The following is a 23868-nucleotide window of genomic DNA, read 5'->3' as shown; positions in this document are numbered from 1 at the left end:
CTGAAAGTGACCTTAGCTATCTATAACTACACTATCTGAAGGAGGAAGTTTGCAATATTTCAGTTAGTTTTGCTATTTTGGTGAAAGCAACAATACTTCTGTGACATCCCTCCCCACGCTGCATGACTTTCCACAGGAAGTCAGGGGAGGCTAGAAGACGCAGGTTAGACCCCTTCGAACCACAACACCCCCTCCGGAAGGCCAACTACGTGTTCTCTTAGAATACACACAACCAGTCACTGCCGTAAAGTGTAGTAGAAACCGTTTTAGTGTGGTTATAGTCAGGGTTAGTTGAACCCTGCTGCCTTTTTCAGGTTTCATGTTACAACAAGCAGTACAAAAAGCCATAAATTGCCATGGTAACCTGACCATCGGGACAACGCCCCCCACAACCTCTGTAGAAGTACTTCCTCCAATGATGTCATACACTCAATGCAGACTCAAGTACAGAATATTATTGAGCCACACAAACGGAGTCTTTCCTCATAGCGACAAAACACACACACGTTTTTTTTTTAATTTAGATTGTTTAATGTTAATTCCATGCTGTGTTTCAGAAAGAACAATACAGATTCCCTATCTGTGGCTCCAGTTAGATATCCAGTAGTACAAATCAGCTCCAACTTACACATACTGCAGCAAAACAAGAAGAAAAGCACAGGAAACTGCAATGAAAAATCAAAAAGGAAAGTTTGGGAGAAGCAGCAAAAATTAATTGTGATTTGATAATTCTCTGTGAAGCCGAGCCGAATTTACTTATTTTTCAAACAAGTGACCTGATTACAATTGTTTTTTTAATTACTGTAAATTCCGGACTATAAGCCACTATTTTCCTACGCTTTGAACCCTGCAGCTGTTTTATGGATTTTTCTTCACTAAAGGCCATGTTTTGTCTTCAGTTTTTATTAAACTCAAGCAGACATTGAAAATATGTGTTATGGTGCCATCTTTTGGACAAGTTTGCTCACTGCAGGTGCTGCGGGGTAAACATCTACAGTATTTCCTTGTGTTTAATGCTGTCAGCTGGAAGTACAAGTGACGTATGGATTTTTCATTCATCACTCCAAGCAACGTTTGCAAGTTTTACAGTATAACAAACTACATATTCTAACTAAACCGTCCTATGTGTGATGTCATTTGAGTATTTTCATGCATATTTGTGCATGCTATCGTAATGTAATGAAGCTAGCGTCCTTGGCATTAGCCAATATGCTAACATGTTTACAAGGGTCTGAATTAATATTAACTAACAATTGCATTGTTTTTATACGGTTTCAGTTCCACAAATGTCTCAGTAAATTCACCAAAACGTCACTGTGGAGGTTTTGAGTCTGGTAAACGGATTGGAGAGCTAGCTTCTGCAGCTTGTGGGTACATGACGATGACTTCTGTTTTGCTTGATCAGCCGTTTTACTGTGTAACATGCACCTTTTGAAAACAATTAGGTATGTAAATAAACATTTACAAAATATTTGTGCGTATGTAACTCATTTCACCACGTACATACTGTATCTGCGGCTTATAGTCCGGTGCGGCTAAGATATAGAAAAATTTTTTTCTTCTAAAATTTAGTGAGTGCAGCTTATATCCCGGTGCGCTTAAAATCCAGAAAACATGGTACTGCTAAACCGCTTATGATGACTCAACTGTCAGGCGTGTGTGTACAGTTACAGTATTTTAGCACAAAGTACAGTCCAAAGACACCTACAAACAGAATGACTATCGTGTAAAAGCACTTCTTTGCCCTTGGATATCGCAAATTTTGCCAACGTTCTCTGAAATACCAACACAAAAAGGACACTTACAGTTCTCCAAAGTGCCCATTTAAAAGTTAAAATGACTCGTGTGACATTTCACTAAAAACAAGAGATAAAATAGCTCCCATTAACTAATAGTCAACATTTTCAGTAATAAAAGTTAATTTCTGTAATTACATTAAGAAAGATTCTCAATACATCCAGCAACCGATAAAAATATTGAGGAAAAGCAAAAACAAAATTACAATAATGAAAACAAAGAACACCTTCAGAACCACATGTACCAGGAGGGAAAAACCAACAAAAACAGGGGCTTTCTTTTCATCTTTCTAACATTGTGTTTCCTGACTGAATTAAGTGGTATTGTTTACAATGACATAAGGACTAATACAAAAAATAAAAAAGAAGAAAAGATAAAGTTGTCAACTCCAAGGCCCTGCTGGGTCCTGGAGTAGCAGAGGTTGAAGAAAGCAGGAGGAGGAGGAGGCAAGGAAAGGGACATTGGGGTAGACAACAAAACAGGAAGGAGTGTGAAGAGTTGGTTGGTTGAGGGGTGTTGAATGGTTGGCTGATAGTGGCAAAATCTCACGGTGCTTCATCCTCAACATCTTGCAGTGTCTCTTGGTTCTTTTCCTCTCCTGCAAGACAAAAGTAGCATCAGCAACCACAAATTCAGTAACATTGTGAAGCAGAGAACGGGAAACTGCGCCGCATAGCACTTATTCCAACATGGTAAAAAGCTGAGGACAAGTGAGCACCTGTGAGGTGTCTTCAAGCAGAAGGTAGAGGAGTGCAAAGTGTCAATTGGTGTAGAAGAGGATTCAAATGTGCAGCACTGGTCAATTCCTCGCTCGAAAAAATTAAAGCAGTTCAAAATAATAATGGTGTTCACACTAAATATTCGCACATGTTGACTGATGTGTACACACTTGACAATAACTGAATAACTTGCTGCATTTTTTTAACAAATTCCTACGGTTTATGCTAAAGTATTAGCGCAGTCAAAACCACTCAAGCAGCGCAAACTAATGCAAGTGAAATGACTGAATGTTGTAACAAATTCCTACAATTTGTGTTTTATCTTTAACAATGTCTTTTACCTGCTACATGTTTTATCAGTGTAGTTTTAGCCATAGTATTGTTTTAAGTATTTGCTAATTATTGTATTGGTCTAAAAGCACAGACCAAGAGTGGCAAAAATAATTAAATCATGAAGCATTAATACATTGTCAATAAAGCTTTCTATTCTGTTCTAAACTAATCAAGATTATAGCAGTATATGTATATATGTAATATGTAAAATTGTTCTTTGAGAGCAATAGGAAAAGCTCAGTATGTTTAATACCTTTTAATTTTCATTTCAATCTTTAAAATTGTTCTTTGAGTTTAATAAGAAACATTAATATATTTTAAGGTGAGTAATGAATGTTTGTGTGGTCCCCTTTTATTTTCAAAAGTATCGGAATACATATTGGTACATTTTGGTATCGAGACAACACTACTCCATACATAGTGTGGAGCCGCTCCCCTAAGCTAATTATAAACCTCCATTACGTCAAAAAAACGTATCTGAACTATTGAGTTCAGATAAATGCCAAATGTTTTAAAATACTGTATATAGTGTTTTTTATTCTTCGATCAGTTAATTTAAATATCTTCAACATTAAAGATGTTATCAAACGTAATCGTGTATAAAATAAAATAAATAAATAACGTCTCAGTTACTTTGCTGAGTCACTAGTTACTCTTACAATGAGGTAACTGAGTTACAAACCCAAATACTTTTTGGGAGAAGTAATTTGTAACTTTAACTAATTACTTTTTAAGGTAAGATGACCAACACTGATGGACACACACCAGAATGCTTAGATACATTAAATCAAGTGGTGTACCCCAGAGGTAAGTTCTTGGACAAAAGGTATTCAACCGATATAAAGTATAATGACATGGATAAAACGAAAAAACAAACAATCCTCAAGTTAATACAATCTTAGAGCCTTCTGCTTGGAGGAAAACTAACAGAAAGTTATGAAAACTATTATGGTAGAACTTAATAAACGAAACAGATGGTTTGATTAAAAAAAAAAGATTATTCTTGAATTTAAGCAAAACTAAAATGTTATTTGGAAAAAGTTAGATTAAACTGAGTAGTAGTTAGCTACTGAAATTGTTTAAGTCATACAATGGTATGTAACAAAATAGAATAAAAAACTGGGTTAAATATTGCAACGATATTGTTCAATTGTCAATAGCACTCACAATAAATACATTGAAAAATTTACATTTAATACATGTGATTGGTATCGGTATCGGCTAATCTTACTCATGGATGATCCGTATTAGAATTGGCAGCATAAAACTCTAATCAGAACTCAAAATCAAGATAAAAACCCATTAATAAAAAGTGAAAGAACGTGGGTAAAACTTTGCGCAGCTGTACGAATCGCTGCTCATCAATACAAGATATTGGCCAAAAATGTATGCAACTCTGGAGTCTGAACAGATATAAATGTTTATCAAAACTCCTGGCAATGTTATGAATAACGCTTTAAAACCAATTGTGTTTAGAAATTTTTGAACATTTTAATACATACTATGATCTTAAGAGAGAATAAAAAAAGGTAATCTTTAGATAGTGCATCTTTTTGGAAGAGTACAGATATTTTGCACAATTTCTGTAAAAAGAAATATACATATATTAGAAATAACAATAAAGCTAAAATGATAATGGGTACCGGTAGTTATATTAGTGTACTCATGCTCGCAATCTGATCCAAAAACCGTTCACAGGACAGAGAATAAAGTAATATCGAGTTACATGGAGCACAAGTATGAGGGATATAAAGCAAATAGGTTAGTGTTGGGAAGCAATGATGGCAGCATGGCGTATGCAAGAAACACAGTCAAACTGAAAACCTACCAAACTTCTCTACTTTACCATCACCACACCCCCTTTTTGCATTCATTAACACCTGGTTAAGGCTACCTTGTAACAGGCAAATTGTACAACAGAAAAAAACAGAACAAAATAAATTAATAATAATCCACAAAGTCAGGAAAGTTGCATTAATTCAACAAAGTTGTACAGTGATATGACAGCACACACTAATAGGTCAAAGCGCTAATGCGGTAGAGCTGTTTGAGCTCAGGCCACTGGAGTACAGAGGGGAGCATCCAGATGGCCCAGTGTGAGTGCACTCCTATAACACTTTGAAGTAAATGTATTGTAGCACACAATGTCTGCCACTAGATGGTAGCAAGTTGCATGGACACTGTTAATTTATTTGGAGCATGTTAAAAATTAAAAAACACAACAAAACAATCGCACTTGCACTTTAACAGTTCCATCCATCCATCCATTTTCTACCGCTTGTCCCTTTTGGGGTCGCGGGGGGTGCTGGAGCCTATCTCAGCTGCATTCGGGCGGAAGGCGGGGTACACCCTGGACAAGTCACAGGGCCAACACAGATAGACAGACAACATTCACACACTAGGGCCAATTTAGTGTTGCCAATCAACCTATCCCCAGGTGCATGTTTTTGGCGGTGGGAGGAAGCCGGAGTACCCGGTGGGAACCCACACAGAAAGATCCCGAGCCCGGGATTGAACTCAGGACTACTCAGGACCTTCGTATTGTGAGGCACATGCACCAACCCCTTAACAGTTCAACATGTCCAAAAGGAATAAAAAGAACCAAAGATTATTCATAATCGTGTGCAATATTTCATACATAGATAAACTATTCAGGTGCAATTTTCTATGTGCAAACACACCTGTTAATTCTAAATGTATGTGCAATAATATCCACACTTTACCTAAATAGGTCAAGGAAGAAGTGGATTTTCCTCCTAACTACACTTTATAGGCAACAAATCTGGACACTTGCACTTTAGCACTAATGCACTTTACCATCTCATATAGATTAACTTTAATGGTCACTTTATTCCTGGTCTGTCCTAATCTGATGTCCATGCAGCAACCTACTGTTATGTATGTGTCTCGACGTTATTATTACATCCAAGTCTGTGTATTTTATTGTACTGTTTATGATGTCTGCTGTTGGTGTTGTCTTTTAATGTAATTTTTTAATGGTCTTTGATGTACCAATCAACCTGCTGGGATCTGCAAATGGAAATTGGCCTTTGGCTACTGCCATCTGGCACATCAGGGTCTCTGCAGGTTTCAACATGTCAAATTCAAGACTTTTTTAAGACGATCTTGAAAATAATTTAAGACCATTTCACATTCATAAGGACAAAAAATTACAACGACAAAGTAAAATCAGGGGCCGTATTTATCAAGCCCCTTAGAGTGCCACTTTACACTTAAGTCCTGAGAATTTGCGAAATTTAGTCCTACTCTCAAACTTAAGAATAAAAGCTATTTATCAACTTTCTTAAGTCTAAGAATCACTCCTACTCTCCACGATATTTAAGAGACCTTCAGAGGTGTCTTAAGTGGTTAGGAGTTGCCAGCAGGGGATGGCACTGAGGCGAGAGAGACGTGTGCGAACGTTCAGGGAGCGGAAGGATGTCCTGGATTTGTTTGATGACGAGCAGCTGATCAAACGGTATCGTTTAGACAGAGCAGGTATTATTTTTGTCACAGATTTAATAATTTTCGATTGCTTGTTGATTTCTGCATGTGGCTGCAGTGGGCTAGTATATATAGAGCCACCCACACCAGTTTCAAATTAGTTGCCTAATTAATGAATTGGAAAGAAAATGTTATGAGAGTAGCGTATGTGTGAGGTGAGTGACGTCAGTGAGTGTGTGGGCGAGAGAAGAGGGAGCGGTAGCGTGAGTGCGGGCGGGGACAAGTTTGTTTTGTATTATTTTGTAGTTTATTGTCAAAATATACACTCCCATTGTCCACTTAAATATTTCTAAGATATTTCTTTATTCTTAGACAAGGGATTCCCTTCCGTGATTGGTCATTTCTATGGACACAGAAATGAGCTGTGGCCGCAAGGTGGTTGGTGCCTGTCGTGGCGGTAATCCTAGGACCCGTCCACCAGCGGTGAGGGATGCCGTCAAGCTGAAGAAAGAGTCCTATCGGGTTCTCTTGGTTCATAGGACTCCGGAGGCAGCAGACACGTACCGACAGGCAAAGCGGGTGGCGGCTTCAACGGTCGCGGAGGCAAAAACTCGGACTTGGGAGGAGTTCGGGGAAGTCATGGAAAACGACTTCCAGACGGCTTTGAAGCGATTCTGGACCACCATCCGCCGCCTCAGGAAGGGGTAGCAGTGCAATGTCAACACCGTGTATGGTGGGGATGGTGTTCTGCTGACTTTGACTGCAGATGTTGTGGATCGGTGGAGGGAATACTTCGAAGACCTCCTCAATCCTACCAACACATCTTCCTATAAGGAAGCAGTACCTGGGGAATCTGTGGTGGGCTCTCCTATTTCTGGGGCTGAGGTTGCCGAGGTAGTTAAAAAACTCCTCGGTGACAAGGCCCCGGGGGTGGATGAGATCCGCTTGGAGTTCCTTAAGGCTCTGGATGCTGTGGGGCTGTCTTGGTTGACAAGACTCTGCAACATCGTGTGGACATCGGGGGCGCTACCTCTGGATTGGCAGACCGGGGTGGTGGTTCCTCTCTTTAAGAAGGGGGACCGGAGGGTGTGTTCCAACTATCGTGGGATCACACTCCTCAGCATTCCCGGTAAGGTCTATTCAGGTGTACTGGAGAGGAGGCTACGCCGGATAGTCGAACCTCGGATTCAGGAGGAACAGTGTGGTTTTTGTCCTGGTCGTGGAACTGTGGACCAGCTCTATACTCTATATACTCTATACTGCTAGACTTGTTGCCTGTCAATTTTATTTAAGCGTGACTAAAATAACTGGAGAAATCTCTAAAAAAAAAAAAAAATCTTATCAAAGTACATTGTACTATAAGCAGCATACATTTTAAAATAGAACAAAACAATAAGTAAGAAAAACGTATGTTTATACTATACTTAACAGATTTGTTTGAAATGTATACCGTATTTTTCAGATTATAAATCGCAGTTTTTTTCATAGTTTGGCCATGGGTGCGACATATACTCCGGAGCGATTTATGTGTGAAATTATTAACACATTACCGTAAAATATCAAATAATATTTATCTCATTCGCGTAAGAGACGAAGCAAATGGCAGCAATTGTCACACACACACGTCAGCAATCGTCACTTACACGTCAACCAATAAGAATTCGGCGGGGGAGGATCATGGCAGAAGTGCATCGTGGGTCATGGGATGCTAACTGCTATATGCTACTGCCGCAGCTATTAAAATGGATCACATCAACATTGGCGGTAATTTATAAAAACTGAGAAGGGCTGAACTAAAATGGCACCGAAAAGGAAATTATATACTGCAGATTACAAGCTGGACGTAGTGAAATATGCAGCAGAGAACGGCAGAAAGAAAGGACATACCAGAGGCGACACCGGGGAGGAAGATTTCATCGGCTTTAGCGATCGGGATTGACAGATTGTTTGGTAAACGTATAGCATGTTCTATGTGTTATAGTTATTTGAATGACTCTTGCCATGATGTGTTGCGTTAACATACCAGGCAAGTTCTCAGTTGGTTATTTGTGCGTCATATGGCGTACACTTATTCAGCCTGTTGTTCACTATTCTTTATTTATTTTAAATTGCCTTTCAAATGTCTATTCTTGGTGTTGGATTTTATCAAATAAATGTCCACCAAAAATGCGACTTAGACTCCAGTGTGACGTATATATGTTTTTTTCCTTCTTCATTGTGCATTTTCGGCCGGTGCGACGTATACTCCGGAGCGACTTATAGTCTGAAAAATACGGTAATAACATCTTTTTTTGCCTTTGTAAAGAATATATGCATCACAGCAAATCATGTGTAGACGTCATATTGATCACAACTCTAACTACGCCCCCACTGCCACAGGTATTTTGACAATTTAGAGGAAACCCTGATGTATACATAGGTTTTAGGTACATTGGAAGTAAACTAGCAACTGCCATGTTAATTTCTCAGCTTCAAGTTATGGACACTTTCTTCAGTTTTTCAGAAATGAAATGTATCTGCCTTACCTTCTCCCTGCATATCTGAAGTCCATAGTGTTAGGTTGTCACGTAACAACTGCATGATGAGTGTGGAGTCTTTATAGCTGTCTTCACTCAGAGAGTCCAGTTCTGCAATAGCGTCATCAAAAGCAGCCTTCGCCAACCTGAGTTGAAATACAGTAACTTTGTTGGCACATATTTGAATCCGTGGTCTTTTGCTACCAATTTTGATCAAAATCACTTGCCATACATCCTAAATTATTGTTCTATTTCATGTCACAAAAAATCTACCTGGTTGGTAATTACTATTGACTACTTATATTTGGATTATATGATTTAAAAAATAAGACTATCAAACATTGGAAATAAAGAACAAGAACCTGCAAGCTCGATCAGGTGAGTTGAGGATCTCATAATAGAAGACAGAGAAGTTGAGAGCGAGTCCAAGGCGAATGGGATGTGTGGGAGGCAGCTCAGCCATGGCAAGATCAGAAGCACTTTTGTAGGCCACTAAGCTGTTCTCTGCTGCCTCCTTTCTGCTGTTGCTAGTGGCAAACTCTGCCAGGTACCTGTAGTAGTCACCCTTCCTAGAATTATACAAAAGGAAATGTGGCCTTAATTAGGGACAAGCATAAAAATGTATTGTGGGCAGAAAGTTAAGCTACATTGAAAAACTTCACCATAGTACCTACAACTCCCCTGGGCAGTATTACTACGTTCAAAAACAAACATCAAAATGAAATAAGTTTTCTTTGCTGATATTACAATTAGCTTTTGGGAAGAGGTGAAAAACACTATATAAATATTATATATACTGTATATAAGGAAATATACAACCAGAAAATAGGCGTGTTAGAGATATATAATGCACAAATTGAAACCAGCCACTACTAATTTAACATACTAAAATAACCGCAATTAAACTGATTTGAAAAACCCTAGCACACACTATAAAATCCTAGAAATGAACCCTGACACAGAAATGTAAAAAAAAAAATACTTGCCTATATCAGAGATTAAATAGAAACATTTAATTAGTTATATCTTGAAGATGTATTAAGAAAATATGATTATTAAATAAATTGTATATTTTAAATAAAAAATAAGGAAATATTAAAAGTATAGGTAAACTGTGTCAACTCCATCCAAAACATAAAATATGTAGCTATGTCCCCTTCCCATTTTAATTATATTATTTCCATTAGATTGTAGTTATTTTTATTTTTTTTAACCTGTTGTTCATATTCTTTTGTGAATTAAAAAAAAATCTGTTGAAAAATAAGAAAATATCCAGTTTTTCCAAACTCATTGGAATTAACTGAATTTAGTAATAAACAAATATATTACAAAAACACACATACGTTTTTAGGGATTTAATGATAAATGTTGATAACCGTTACATGGTTTGACAAAAACAGACTACCCTTGAATCTCAGTAAAACTAAGATAATGCTATTCGTAACAGCAGAAGAGAAAGTCGAACACAAATACAAATAGACAGAGTAGACATTGAAAGAGTATAAAACACATTTTGGGTGTAATAGTCTAAAAGCATAGGTGTAGCACAGTGATTACAAACAACATTTTGGAGGAAGCTACTACAGTTGACATACTTCACACAAAAACTATAGTTTCTCTGTGATTGTTGGTGAAATGCTAATGAAGATTATGGCAAAATGAGGGTAGTAAGTTATTTTTTTGGTCCTGCTGTGTATTTTTCTTATGTTTCTTGCGCCGTCAGGTGCGTGTTTTAGAGCCTGCTGAACACAGCATGAATGTAGCATCAGAGTGCGTCAAATACGGCTGCAAAATCATACTTTGACAAAATAAAAGCATGTTTTATTGTAAGTTTATGAGCTGGAGTACGTTTCGAACTAAATTTAGACATATTTAGTGATGTCGCAAGGTACACATCCTACTTCTGTGCCGCATTAAAATCTGAAGGGACGCACTAAATTCACGATCCATGCGTGGACGCACCTCATTTTTCCCATGAAAAATTACAACATTGTGAACAAGTCGTATTTAATCACAGTAACTGGCAAAAAAAACCTTGTTGTTAGCAGACTGGACAAGCGCAGTTTCTCTCTGTCTGCGTTTAGAAATTCTGTCCATAAAATCGGTGACATAGGGCAGCCCTGGCGGAGTCCAACCCCCACCGGAAACGGGCCCGACTTACTGCCGGCAATGCGGCCTAAGCTCTGACATTGATCATACAGTGAGCGGACCGCCACAATCAGATGGTCCCACACCCCATACTCTGAGCACTCTCCACAGGACCTCCCAAGGGACACGGTCGAATGCCTTCTCCAAGTCCACAAAACACATGTAGACTGGTTGGGCAAACTCCCATGCACCCTCTAAGATCCTGCCGAGAGTATAGAGTTGGTCCACAGTTTCACTACCAGGCCGAAAACCACACTGCTCCTCCTGGATCCGTGGTTCGACTATCCGACCCTGCCACCAAGAAGCTTTTAACTACCTTGGCAACCTCATCCCCAGATATAAGAGAGTGCACCACAGAATCCCCAGGCACTGCTTCCTCATTGGAAGCCGTGTAAGTAGGATTAAGGAGGTCTTCAAAGTGTTCCTTCCACCAATCCACAACATCCCCAGTTGACGTCACCAGCACAACTTCCCCACCATACATGGTGTTGACAGTGCACTGCTTCCCCCTCCTGAGGCGGCGGATGGCGGTCCAGAATCGCTTCAAACCCGTCCGGAAGTTGTTCTCCATGGCTTCTCCGAATTCTTCCCATGTCTGAGATTGTGCTTCTGCAACTGCCAAAGCCGCACACCGCTTGGCCTGTTAACTGTCCATTGCCTCCGGAGTCCCATGAGCCAAAAGGACCTGATACGACTCCTCCTTCAACTTGACGGCATCCCTCACCACTGGTGTCCATCAGCAGGTTCTGGGATTACTGCCACGGCAGGCACCGACCACCTTGCGGCCACAGCTCCTAATGGCTGCCTCCACAATAGAGTCACGGAACATGGCCCACTCGGACTCAATGTCTAGCGCCTCCCTCGTAACATGTTTAAAGTTCTTTCGGAGCTGATTCACCACCAGGTGGTAATCGGTTGAAAGCTCCGCCCCCTCTCTTCACCTGAGTGTCCAAAACATGAGACTGCAAATCTGATGATACAACCACATAGTCGATCATCGAACCGCGGCCTTGGGTGTCCTGGTGCCAAGTGCACCTACGGACACCCTTATGTTTGAAAATGGTGTTTGTTATGGACAATCTGTGACGGGCACTAAGTACAATAACAAACTCTGGTTAAGATCAGGGGGGCTGTAATGAAATAAATAAAAGCATAGTCCGGGGGTGGTGATGAAAATTACGTTGAATGGCAGCCGCCATTTAGTTATGACCGAATGGCATCTGCGCATAAATCGCGCTTCCAACGAGATGCTGCTTTTCTCCACTGTGTTAGCTATGTTTAATTTTTGTGCTAATACAGTAGCTAAATACACTAAAAGTTTCACATTGATTGACTCAGTTCATTTAATTTAGTTGATGCTCAGATGAGAACATTTTGGGAACAATTCATTTATTGACTCTGTCATTCATGGTGATGAGAATGTTTTATTCATTCGTTAAAATCAGCACTTTTATTGAAATTGTATTTTGGTACTGCAGACCAGAGAGACACCATTTTGCTTTTATTTGAATTTTAGTAATCTCATTTGTGCTATTTACCTTGCTACAAAAATGCTGTTTGATTTGAATGTCGTATGTCATGCCACTATGTGATTTGGAATTGTATTTATTTAATTTCAGATATATTTTGAACATTCAAGGTTTCCCCTCGACTGCCAAGATACCTGCAGCGGTGGGGGCGTGGTCCTGGGCGTGGCCAACATGAGTCATTGAATAATTTGTATATGATATGATTTTTAAAAAATAAAATAAAATCACTGTTTTTTACAATTGACTTTCTCTAATTTTATCCTGATTTCAAATGTGTTTTATTTTGTGTACCACACTTTGTGAAACTTAGTTTTTTGAAATGTGCTATATTAACAAAATTGATTGGATTGGATAAAAAGGCAAAAAAATGTATACATACATTTAAAAACAAATATGTTATTAATTAGTATTAACCTATATTGTTTATATCGTTTTGCCATATTTTCAATTGTTGTTGCTTATTGTACAATGTACTTTGTGAATTTTTCAAGTGTCACTCTAGGACTTTGAATTACTTATTTTTTTTAAAAATTAAAAACGACTATCAACAAATATAGCATCTTGTTCTGGTGTCATTACATAATGTACTTGTGTTTAGAGACTCTACTTTTGCCCCTTGATGTCCCTGACTAAAGAGGCAAGCTGCAGCGAGCATGACATCACACTTGCTTTGCGCTGCTTCTTCAGTTGGACTTTCTTTCCTTCAACGCCGCCACTGTCCGCTTAATATTTGCACATATTGTAGATAGCTGTCCGCGGGATATATCTGGGATATATTAAAGTTATGTCCACATCACAGAAATGCTGACAACGCTCCAGACAATGGCTTGCGTTTTGTTTTTGGTAATCAAAGTCTTTTTCGGTGGTCCAGTTTTCGGTACATCACTTGTCAATAGTGCGCAAATAATAGGATATATGTATGCATTCAAACTGTAACGACCTGCTGGTGGTAATGTATTATGTTTGTGTGGTTTGGACTTGAAGTTAGTTTTTCCCATGTTTGCAAACACACCGTCTATACCTGAAAGGTGATTGGCGGAGAATGAGGAAGAGTTTTGTGTCTGAGGAAGCACGGACTCACGGAGATGAAAGTGTGTGCACGGCAGGTAAAACTTGTTGGAATTGTGCCGTTTGTTTTCAGATTGGTAATAAAAGTTAAAAATAGCATCGGACTTGAAATAAATAAAATGTTTAACTGGGGAGTCGGGGCCACCGGTGATAAACATATTTTTGGCAACCCTCCAGAGGGCGCTCTCGGCCCAATAATGCACCATGTCCCAATGGTTAAGAAACACTGTCTTATATATCATTATCAAGTATCATCACCTCATTACTAGGATGAGGCTAATCATGTTACACAACGAGAGAAAACCAGGAGCAGGCATGCTAATAGATAAGCTAACTTAGCTTGAAAAAACACCAATGAAAACGTGTTTAGTAAACATTAAATAATTACCTGTCTGCAATTTGTAGTTTATGATTTGAAAAGAAATTACATTTCAAAAGATAAGCAGTATTATGACAGTATTACTGCACCAAGATACGTACCGAACCATGAGGAATTCGTACTATTGAATCTTTAGTTGACACTCCAATTGTGTTCATCCAACGGTCGGTGCTTGTCTATCTTGGTTAGTTGTGATGCTTTAAACTATATCTTACAATCCAATATGTTTTACTGTTATAATTATTTGTGTGTCAATTTTGGCACCCCCAAAAAACAACATGATACATACATCAAGGAGATCCTCCAAGTTAGAATGCACACACTTACATTTTGTTGTAGAAGACCTTTGACTCTCCAGCAACAGCAGAGGGGAGAAGGTGCCTTTCCAGTGCATCCAAAATGTCATCACATATAGACTTGAGCTCTTCCTCAACCTACCATAAAAGATGTATGCAAAAAAAAAATCATACAACCTAATACGGTCTTCCCGATACCAACAATTTGGTACCGGTACCAAAATGTATTTTGATACACAAAAAAAGTTCATTTTGGCTTCATTTTGACAAAAATCTTACAATATGTGGAATAAAAAATACAATATGGTTCTTATTGCACTCAAAGAACAATTTTAGAAGATTAAAATAAAAATTTAAAGACATTAAACAAATTGGGCTTTTCTTGTTGCCTTCAAAAAAATACTTAACACTTTTATATATTAAATACTGCCTGCCATAATCAAGAAGTAGGTTAAAATATAATAGAAAGTTTCTTGACATTATGCTTCATGATTAATGGTTGCCACTCTTGGTCTATGCTTTAAGACATAAAATCATACTTAAATACTAAAAACAATACTATAGCTAAAAGTACACAAGTAAAACATGTAGCAGGTAAAACACACATTGTTAAAGATAAAACACAAATTATAATAATATGTTACAAAATTAAGTAATTTCACTTGCAATAGTTAACATTACGTGCATGGGCGTTTTGGACTCAGCTAATATTTGGCATCAAGCCAAGCAGTTGTGTGCGCCTCTACATATCTATATGTGCACAAAAGGGGTGCCTGTCGATCTGACTGCTTATTATTTAATTGCTTAACTAACTTTGAAGCAAGTGATAATACTTCATCATGCCACCTTTGGCCAGGCATGTTTTAAAGCAACGCTTGCAGCGTGGCACTTTGGTGTTTAAAGCGTCCCTTGATCGATAGTTTTGAAGCCCAAATACCTTCATATTGCGCTTCATGCACCCTCTTCATTAACCAGTACAATTGCCTTTATTTGCCATTTTTCCTCCCCACGGTGTTTCTCCTTGTGCGCTCTGTGAGTGTGTGCGCGCTGACAAACTCAACACGATCCTCCGCTCTGTACATCACCCCCGCACGGCAGCATGCAGATCAAAAGCAGTACCGGTATTTTTTTAAAAGGCAGTAAAGTACCATTTTAAATTCATTAGTACCGTGGTACTTTGTGAGTACCGGTATATCGTACAACTCTACAACCTAACAAAAAGTCATATTTCCTATACCATACTAATTTAGGTGAACTTACTAATAACGTTTATGTCTTGTCATTATATTACTCAGATTTAGACAGACATCTAAATAAGGCTAACACCGGATTTCCACTGAATGCGGGACGGCTGCTGAACGAATCGGCCACGGAACAGTACCACCATCCACAGTCCGGCAATCCCCACCGCTGTACTGTTGCGGCTGCGTCGTGCAGCGAAATAGTGCAAACTTTTACGAGATCTCGCGAATACGCGTGTAATCATTTGATAAGGGAAGGTGTAATAAAGCGAAGCAGAAACAGTTTATTCTGTTCTTCCAGAGGAGCAGAAGCAAATAAACTCGGTCCTGCCGTTAATAGCAGGTGCTGAACGGCAATACCGACAATAGTTTTTCCTTGATAAACAACTTTATTGTGATTAGCAAGCAACAATACAACAGTAACATCATCCCAGGCGAGCATGTCACCAACCATTCCCCTGCTTTCCCGGTCCCCATATCAGCTGGTATTTGACCCCATATAGCTGCATAGGATGTGCCTGTATATCAGGGGTGCCAGCAAATTTTCAGCAGGCGAGGAAGGCGAGCTACTTTTCGAATGACCAATATATAAATATTGTATTTTCCGGACCATAGGGCACACCGGATTATAAGGCGCATTGGCCTTCAGTTTAATTTTCATACAAAAAGTGCACCGGAATATAAGGCGCATTAAAGGGGTCGTATTATGATTTTTTTCTAAATGTAAAACACTTCCTTGTTGTCTACATAACATGTAATGGTAGTTCTTTGGTGAAAATGGTTCATAGATTGTTTTACAAAGAATCTTCAAGTCGCTTTCTGACAGTCGCTTCAGGATGCGCCGTTTTGTGGGCAGCCTTATTTACATGGCTCACCTTCTTCAGCATTTTCTCCCTGTCGTCTAGCGTGCTTTGACTGGAGTCGAAGAAGTGTCAAAAGATGGAGCTAAATGTTTTAATGACATTCAGACTTTAGTTAATTCAATAACGGAGCAGCATCTCTTCCTCCGTGGCTCACTAGTGCACAATAACGGAGCAGCATCTCTTCCTCCGTGGCTCACTAGTGCAACAACAACAACGTCGTAAATGTGTCCCGTGGAAAAAACATCCGACTGAAACTGTCTAGTAACTAAAGTTCCGTGGGTGAATAATGTAAACACACTACACAGGTAGTTTTTAGCGTTCTATAGCGAGTCCAATGACAGATATAAGTTAGAACTTTACGCTACTTTATATTACAAATGGCAACAGTGGAGGATGAATGCCCCATAACAAGAAGATAGAGAAAAAGAAGAACCTTATCGACTACGGTGTCGTAGACTACAATGGCAAACGCGCGCACATTTTCAGGACTTATACAGATCCCAAATACACAGCAGTAGGTACCAGAAGGTAAGAAAAGTAGGTTTTGCATTATATTGCAAAACAAAACACCAGATAATATGTCTGCTAATAGGTGCCATTTTGGGGTCCTTATACACACACCATAATAATACTCGTATGTCTGACTACGGTAGCCGACAATCCATCAAGCAGTGCGGCTTCATAGCTTACCAAAACCGTACTAAAACATTTTGACAGATTTTGAGCGCCCGCCGTGGGTAATGTTCTATATTCTCAATGGAACATTTAAAGTTTTGGTGTTGTTTACTGGCGTCATATTGCAGTCTACAAATATCTCTTATGTGTGACTACCATCTACTGGTCACACTAGATAGTGATAGATAGTACACACCGTGTACCAAATAAAATTTACCGCTTGTCTCTTTTGGGGTCGCTGGAGCCTATCTCAGCTGCATTCGGGCGGTGGGCATATGCATACATATATATATATACGTACGTATGTATGCATATGCCCACCGCCCGAATGCAGCTGAGATAGGCTCCAGCGACCCCAAAAGGGTGGGCATATGCATACATACGTACGTATATATATATATATATATATATATATATATATATATATATATATATATATATATATATATATATACGTACGTATGTATGCATATGCCCACCGTATATATATATATATATATATATATATATATATATATATATATATATATATACAGCTGCATTCGGGCGGTGGGCATATGCATACATACGTACGTACGTGTATATATATATATATATATATATATATATATATATATATATATATATATATATATATATATATATATATATATATATATATATATATATATATATATATATACGTACGTATGTATGCATATGCCCACCGCCCGAATGCAGCTGTATATATATATATATATATATATATATATATATATATATATATATATATATATATATATATATATATATATATATATATATATATATATATATATATATATATATATATATATATATATATAATAATTTATAGTTATTTATGAAACAGATGTTTTTTGTGAACATGTTAAAGGTGTTTAATAAAAATACAAGCATGTTTAACGCATGTATCATGTTGTAATTGTATGAATGTTCGAAATAAACTAAAACCATAAGATATAGATTCCTTTCTTTCATGAAGACAAAAATATAAATTGGTGTATTACCTTATTCTGATGACTTGCATTGATAAGAATCAGACAAGATTCGCAGTAGTGCTGATAACTTCCACATTTTCGAACTTACATTATGGAGATAAAAAATGTTTCTCCTTTCTGTCCAATACCACATCAAATCAAATCAACTTTATTTATAAAGCACATTTAAAATTTACCACAGGGGTAGCCAAAGTGCTGTACAATGGGCAGGTTAAAAGATAATACGAGAACCGAGCAAACACAACACAACACAAACAGAACACGATAAAAAAAATGAAAGTGGTTGGTTTTTGGCATCTTATTTGTCCAGTTGCCATACTCGATTTAAACACTTTACAAGAAATACATTGACTGCGAACTCTGTAGCTCGCTAGCTTGTGTGTGCGAGCTTTCTGAGACTTTTATTTTGTTAGCGCAGTCAGGTATCACTTTTATTCTGAAGACAGGAACTGCGCTGTCGGTCTTCAGGCTTTTGACGGCATGTACGGCGTGAGAGTCTGTTTAATAAAAAACTGTTTTTCGCCTTCCTATCATCGTTTTGTTTTTTTTAATACTGACCTTGCAGCATGCAGCGTCATCTCACAAGATCCTCGGGTGCCGCGAATGTCATTGACGATCGCTAATTTTTAAGACTATTTTTAATGCCTGTCTGGTGATTGACTGACACACCCTCCGCGATCCACTGGTAGCTCACAATCGACGTAATGGGCGCCCCTACTGTATATTATTCTTTAATTTTGGACCTCCAGAATCAGCATGTCCTCATCCATGTATGTCAAGGAGGTGAAATTACATCTGAAACAATTTGAAAAGTTGACTTCATGTCTGTCGACGTCCATTAGGACGCTTCAAAGTGTAAAATATGATACGCCCTAAAAACGAGTGTTTTATTTTGAAAGTAAACCGGATAATTTATTTGGTGTTTGTGCATTACTTTCCTGTCCAACACAAACAGTTTTTAGCTTAATTGAACAGATTGCGGCATCCAGCAAGTATAGAAGCTCTGCGTATATTTAGCCCTGGAATGCGGAACGTCAACGACATGCTGTTGACGTTCTGCAGGCAGTGGAAACGGACACATTGACTTGGATAAAAATGGAAAGAGTCCGCTACCGTGCGGGTGCCGTTCTGCGGCCGCTTCGCGTCCAGTGGAAATCCAGTGTAAGGCTTCCAGGAGAATTGCCCAATAAGCTATTTAACGCAGTCTAGCGACCTCTCCTATCTATGTGACACACTCTGGCCTCTGCCTGAGAAATGGCCTCTGCCTGAGAAATAGCCATCTCTTATTTCCTTTAATTGAAGCAAGAGAGTGCACAACTTCCCAACTATGACTCAGATGCAGTCTATTCAGTAGCATCTCATCATGTGTATTAATAATGAGAACTTGTGATGTCACATCCGTAGATATTAAGACACTTAGAAATGAGAAGCAAACGCGGTACAATGTGTGCTCGGATGGTAAAAGATTATCATTTACTACATTATATTTAGAGGGGAAAGTTTTACCGTTTTCCTGTAATCCTTGACCATCTTCAGTTTCTCCTCTTCCCCCTTGCTCTCGTCCCTCTGTTCAATGCTGCTGATTATCCTCCAGGAAGCTCTTCTAGCCCCAATCACATTCTTGTAAGCCACTGATAGTAGGTTCCTCTCCTCCACTGTGAGCTCCACATCCATGCCAGCCACATTCTTCATGAACAACACCATCTCTGTGTGGAAGACCCATTTAACAGTTATTCACTTGATAACTCCCTGTATATCAGGGATTGCCAACTTTCGTAACTATTAGATGTACATTGGCTTGCAAAAGTATTCACCCCAACTTGAATGTTTCTGCCTTTTATAAATGAAATCATAGTCAATTTAATTTGACAGGAATTTGCAATGAAAGCTCCTTTTATGTCAAAGTGAAAATTGATTTTTGCCAATTGCTTTCAATAAGAAATATATACAGTAAAGTAAATGACTGCATAAATAATAACCCCTTTGACTGCAATCACAGGCCCAAGTACACATCTGAACACTGCCATTTTACCCATTCCATTTTGCAAAACAACTATGTCAAGACTTCTCAAGTCCAGCCACAAATGATTGATTCGATTGACATCTGAGCTGCAAACCTAATGAGGATAAGCATTGTAGAAAATGGATGGATGGATTAAAATCCGGGCTCTGACTTGGCAGAATGTGCATCTTTTACCGTATGCTTGCGGTCGTTGTCTTGCTGGTAAATGAATCTTCTGCCAAGGCGTAGTTAGTTATCTTGCAGGTTGAAACAGGCCATCGTCCAGGATTTGCCAATTGTTTTCTGCGTTCATGTTCCTCTTTATTTTTACAAGCCTTCCAGAGCCTGAGCTGAGGACATCCCACAACATGATGTTGCCACCACGAGCTACACGGTGGAGATGATGTGTTTGTGGTTAGACTTGAAGCAAATATTCTTTGGCACTATGATGAGATTCTCAAAATCAGGTGGCGAGCTACCTGTTAAAACCCCTTTTGTATCACATCCATTTTCTAATGCCTGGCATCCTATAACAGTTGTATCAAAAACTGATTGTATACCAAGGTTGTCTGGTGTACAGCCAGGGAGCATTTTTGGGCCACATCTGGTATTCATTTACTGTATGTATTAGCCCTTGGCATATACTAAAAAATTTATTATTTATCTGTGCATATTCGCAACCTCTCCTAGGTCATGGTAATCCACCAAGGTTGAATCGAGGGTACTGGACTTCTCCTGTAGTTATGGAGGTTTCATCGGTTGCTTTGATTTAACCTGTGTGGATATAATATTTAATATTACAATAATTTGCTTTGTTACCTATAACATAACACATACCGGTATATCTTAGCACATATTGACCTACACTAGATTGATTTCAGCATTAACACACAAAATGTATCAGTGACTTTCTTATCCTTAAAATGTTCTGGATGCTAGAGTTATATTTATTATGTTAGTAAGACAGGAGGCACTCCTTAATTTAAAAAAAAAAAAAAAGGCACATTGTAGCCCATCTGGTGATTGCCAAAAGGTACTTGAAGGATTCTAAGACCATGTGAAAAAAATTATCTGATCTGATGAGACAACAATTGAACTCTTTGCTGTGAATGCCAGGCGTCATTTGAAGCAACGCAAGCATTGCTCATCACTAGGCCAATAGCATCCAGACAGTCAGGGATGGTGTCAGCATCAAGTTGAGGGGGTGTTTTTTAGCGGGAAAAGTTTTTTTCATGTTGCCTTTATGGGATATTTTGTGAAGAATTTTGAGAGGGTAAAATCATCCATCCATCCATCCATCCATTTTCTACCGCTTATCCCTCTCTGGGTCACTGGGGCGGAAAGCGGGGTACACTGTGGACAAGTCGCCACCTAATCACAGGGCCAAAACATAGGCCATGTCTACAGTAAGTTGTTTAACCCCTTAAACAAATAATTATTTAGCCTAAGCACCGTTTCAGCCACACTAAACCATTGTTTAAGGCCCCCTTCCTCGGACAATTTTTTACTAAGTGCGCCATGCATTTCTTGAATCTCCGGCACTTAGCTTTGTATGGACTCATTGATTGTTTGCAAACTGAGTACGGAGAGGAGGTGATGCCAGAAAGGCCGCACCCCACAAAGGAAGTGATGCCATAAAGACAGCGCTCCACACAGAAATGAACATCTTAAAGAACACGCCACAGCCAGCTTCATAATAAAGCGGTTTTGTAACTCGGAGCTAACCACTGGAAATATGAAGGAGAATCATCCAGACATGCCCGTGTTTTTCCTTCTTCTACATGTACAGACGCTTGTGGAAATCACACATGAATACCTTAAGAGAAAGCGATTGCAGCTATTTGGGATACAACACTTCTCAGACGGCAAGAGAATTTTGGAATGTCCGGGTCAGCTGTGATTCTACTTACCGAAAAACTTTGTCCATTTGTCGAAGGAGAGACAACGAGAATGCGCGCTCCCGTGGATGTAATAAAAAAGGTAGCGTGTGCTTTGTATTACCTGGCTGACGAGGGAAGGCTATGGAAAACAGTGAATGATTTTGGACTGGCAAAGCAGACTGTATCAGTTATTGTCCGCCATGCATGTCGTGGACTCAACGTCTAAGGTCCACAGTATATAAAGTCACCAAAACGAATGGACAATGAAGGTGAGAGCAAAAGAGTGAGGAGTGTCCTGACCAGATATCTACATCCCTAGTTTGATTGATGTAAAATGTTCTTTATCACATTGTTTGTGTCTAATAAAGATGTGATTAATTTATGATGGCTCAGGTGTGATTCACTACAATAGGGCCCCACAGCACACTGGGATTCCAGTTCATTCAAATACCACAACACTGGATATTGTTCAGATAAGTTAAATGTAAGAACTTGCACACAAAGCAGACATGCGCATTTTCCGCGCATGCGTATTAGATCGCGTTGCGTCGGCGGGCGGAGGCAGGAGGTCTTAAACGGTGGCATTGTTGTGTGTGGACAAGGATAATGTTAGGTTGGATTTACCCTGAATAACCTTAGCCGGCTTAGTGTAAACGGGGCCATAGACAACATTCACACTCTATACACATTGAGCATGGCACTAACACACCTTTGTAGCAGACAACAAAAGATTTATAAACGTATTAGAGAAAGCCATGCTAACTTGAACACATTCCAGACAGGTTGCCATGTCCTCAGTAGACCATCAATCGCTCTTTAAATACGCTGCTCCAAATCCCGTGAGTGAGTCATGGCACATTCATTTTAACGTTACTGGGCAACGTAAGACCGAAGCGCAGGCATGCGTCTAAAAACAGCCGCCGCAAAAGACCTGTAATGGTATGACAGTCCAACGGGGTGAACCGCATCAGGGAGTGGAGGCTGATGCGCTCGTTTTTCGACCATCGAGCTGCACTTTGCAGCCAGGAGAACACAGGGAGAGGGAACACCCCATCAAGTTAACAGCCACACCTCCCACTTCCACACAATGTACTTAACGAAGCTAACAACGAAACTGTTTAAAATGTTTGATTAATTACACAGCACTAATTACTATAAGAAATGTAATTGCCGCATGTAGGGAATTAGTAGCGCCAGTGTTTAACTCCAGAGTCACGGTGGTGCAGGGAGGCAACTCCTGACAGCTCACGCTCTACTGATCCGCCATTTTGTTGTAGCCCTTTCGCTAAAAGGTAGCCGCTGTAAAGTAACTTCAGTTTAACCCCTTTAGACTTTTGGGTCACCGGCAATGCCAGTAGTGCGTGTTTGGTGATGCTATTTTCCAGACAGGGTACCATATATAAATAGCCATACAAACGCACCTGCATTGATAGCAACGACTAACATGACGCTACCTGAGAACATCACCGCTCTGTTAACAGTAGCAGCTAGCTAGCATAGCCCATTCCGAGCCAGTCATGAAGTGTGCTTACCGTCGTATCGCTCGGCTTGCTCGGCGAGTTTAGCCTGATAAACGTAATCATCTCTGTCTGCCATGGTGAATAGAGCTGTAGGTAGGGAACTGTTGAAAGTCACGAATAATGTGCAGGGTAATGCCTAATCTGTCAGCAGTTCCTAGAAACCCACTGGGTCGAGTGATGGTGTTCCGCCCAACCGGCAGGGAAAACGAGTAAAGATGGCCGCCAGTTTCATCCGGGTATTCACACACGAACTGCCTGTATGGACATGCCGGACGCTCTCTTTTCTTAAACCGATGATATTTCCAAAACTATGTTTTTATATTGCGTTCTTTAAAACACAGAAGTCCCCTCACACGTTGGCAGTTTTCTAGGGAATGTCATACGACGACGGCTTCGCCGGATAAAATCAAAGGAGGTAGCACTTTTGCAGACATTCATA

General features: G+C 39.3%; 1 protein-coding gene across 1 annotated transcript; it reads right to left on the bottom strand.

Moving 5' to 3' along the window:
• Nucleotides 1–1047: 1047 nt before the first annotated feature.
• On the bottom strand, nt 1048–23868 carry ywhae1 (tyrosine 3-monooxygenase/tryptophan 5-monooxygenase activation protein, epsilon polypeptide 1). The gene is made up of 6 exons (XM_062067923.1): nt 23442–23868; nt 19534–19733; nt 14261–14367; nt 9172–9378; nt 8819–8955; nt 1048–2395 (listed from the first exon to the last, which is right to left on the bottom strand). The coding sequence occupies exons 1-6, from the start codon at nt 23503–23505 to the stop codon at nt 2343–2345; spliced, it is 768 nt and encodes a 255-aa protein (XP_061923907.1). The 5' UTR covers nt 23506–23868; the 3' UTR covers nt 1048–2342.

This window comes from Entelurus aequoreus, linkage group LG13, assembly GCF_033978785.1.
Source record: "Entelurus aequoreus isolate RoL-2023_Sb linkage group LG13, RoL_Eaeq_v1.1, whole genome shotgun sequence".
NCBI classification, from domain to species: Eukaryota; Metazoa; Chordata; class Actinopteri; order Syngnathiformes; family Syngnathidae; genus Entelurus; species Entelurus aequoreus.
The sequence above is the reverse complement of the archived record's forward strand: the minus strand, read 5'-3'. Positions and strand labels throughout refer to the sequence as shown.

Bases quoted from the DNA above. Each gene is read 5' to 3' on its own strand.
- ywhae1 (XM_062067923.1), bottom strand. From the start codon at position 23,505: ATGGCAGACAGAGATGATTACGTTTATCAGGCTAAACTCGCCGAGCAA. The intron at 19,734-23,441 runs GTAAGCACACTT...TCTTCCACACAG, and splicing joins GCAAGCCGAGCGATACGACG to AGATGGTGTTGTTCATGAAG. The intron at 2,396-8,818 runs GTAAGGCAGATA...TTTGTCTTGCAG, and splicing joins TTCAGATATGCAGGGAGAAG to GAGAGGAAAAGAACCAAGAG.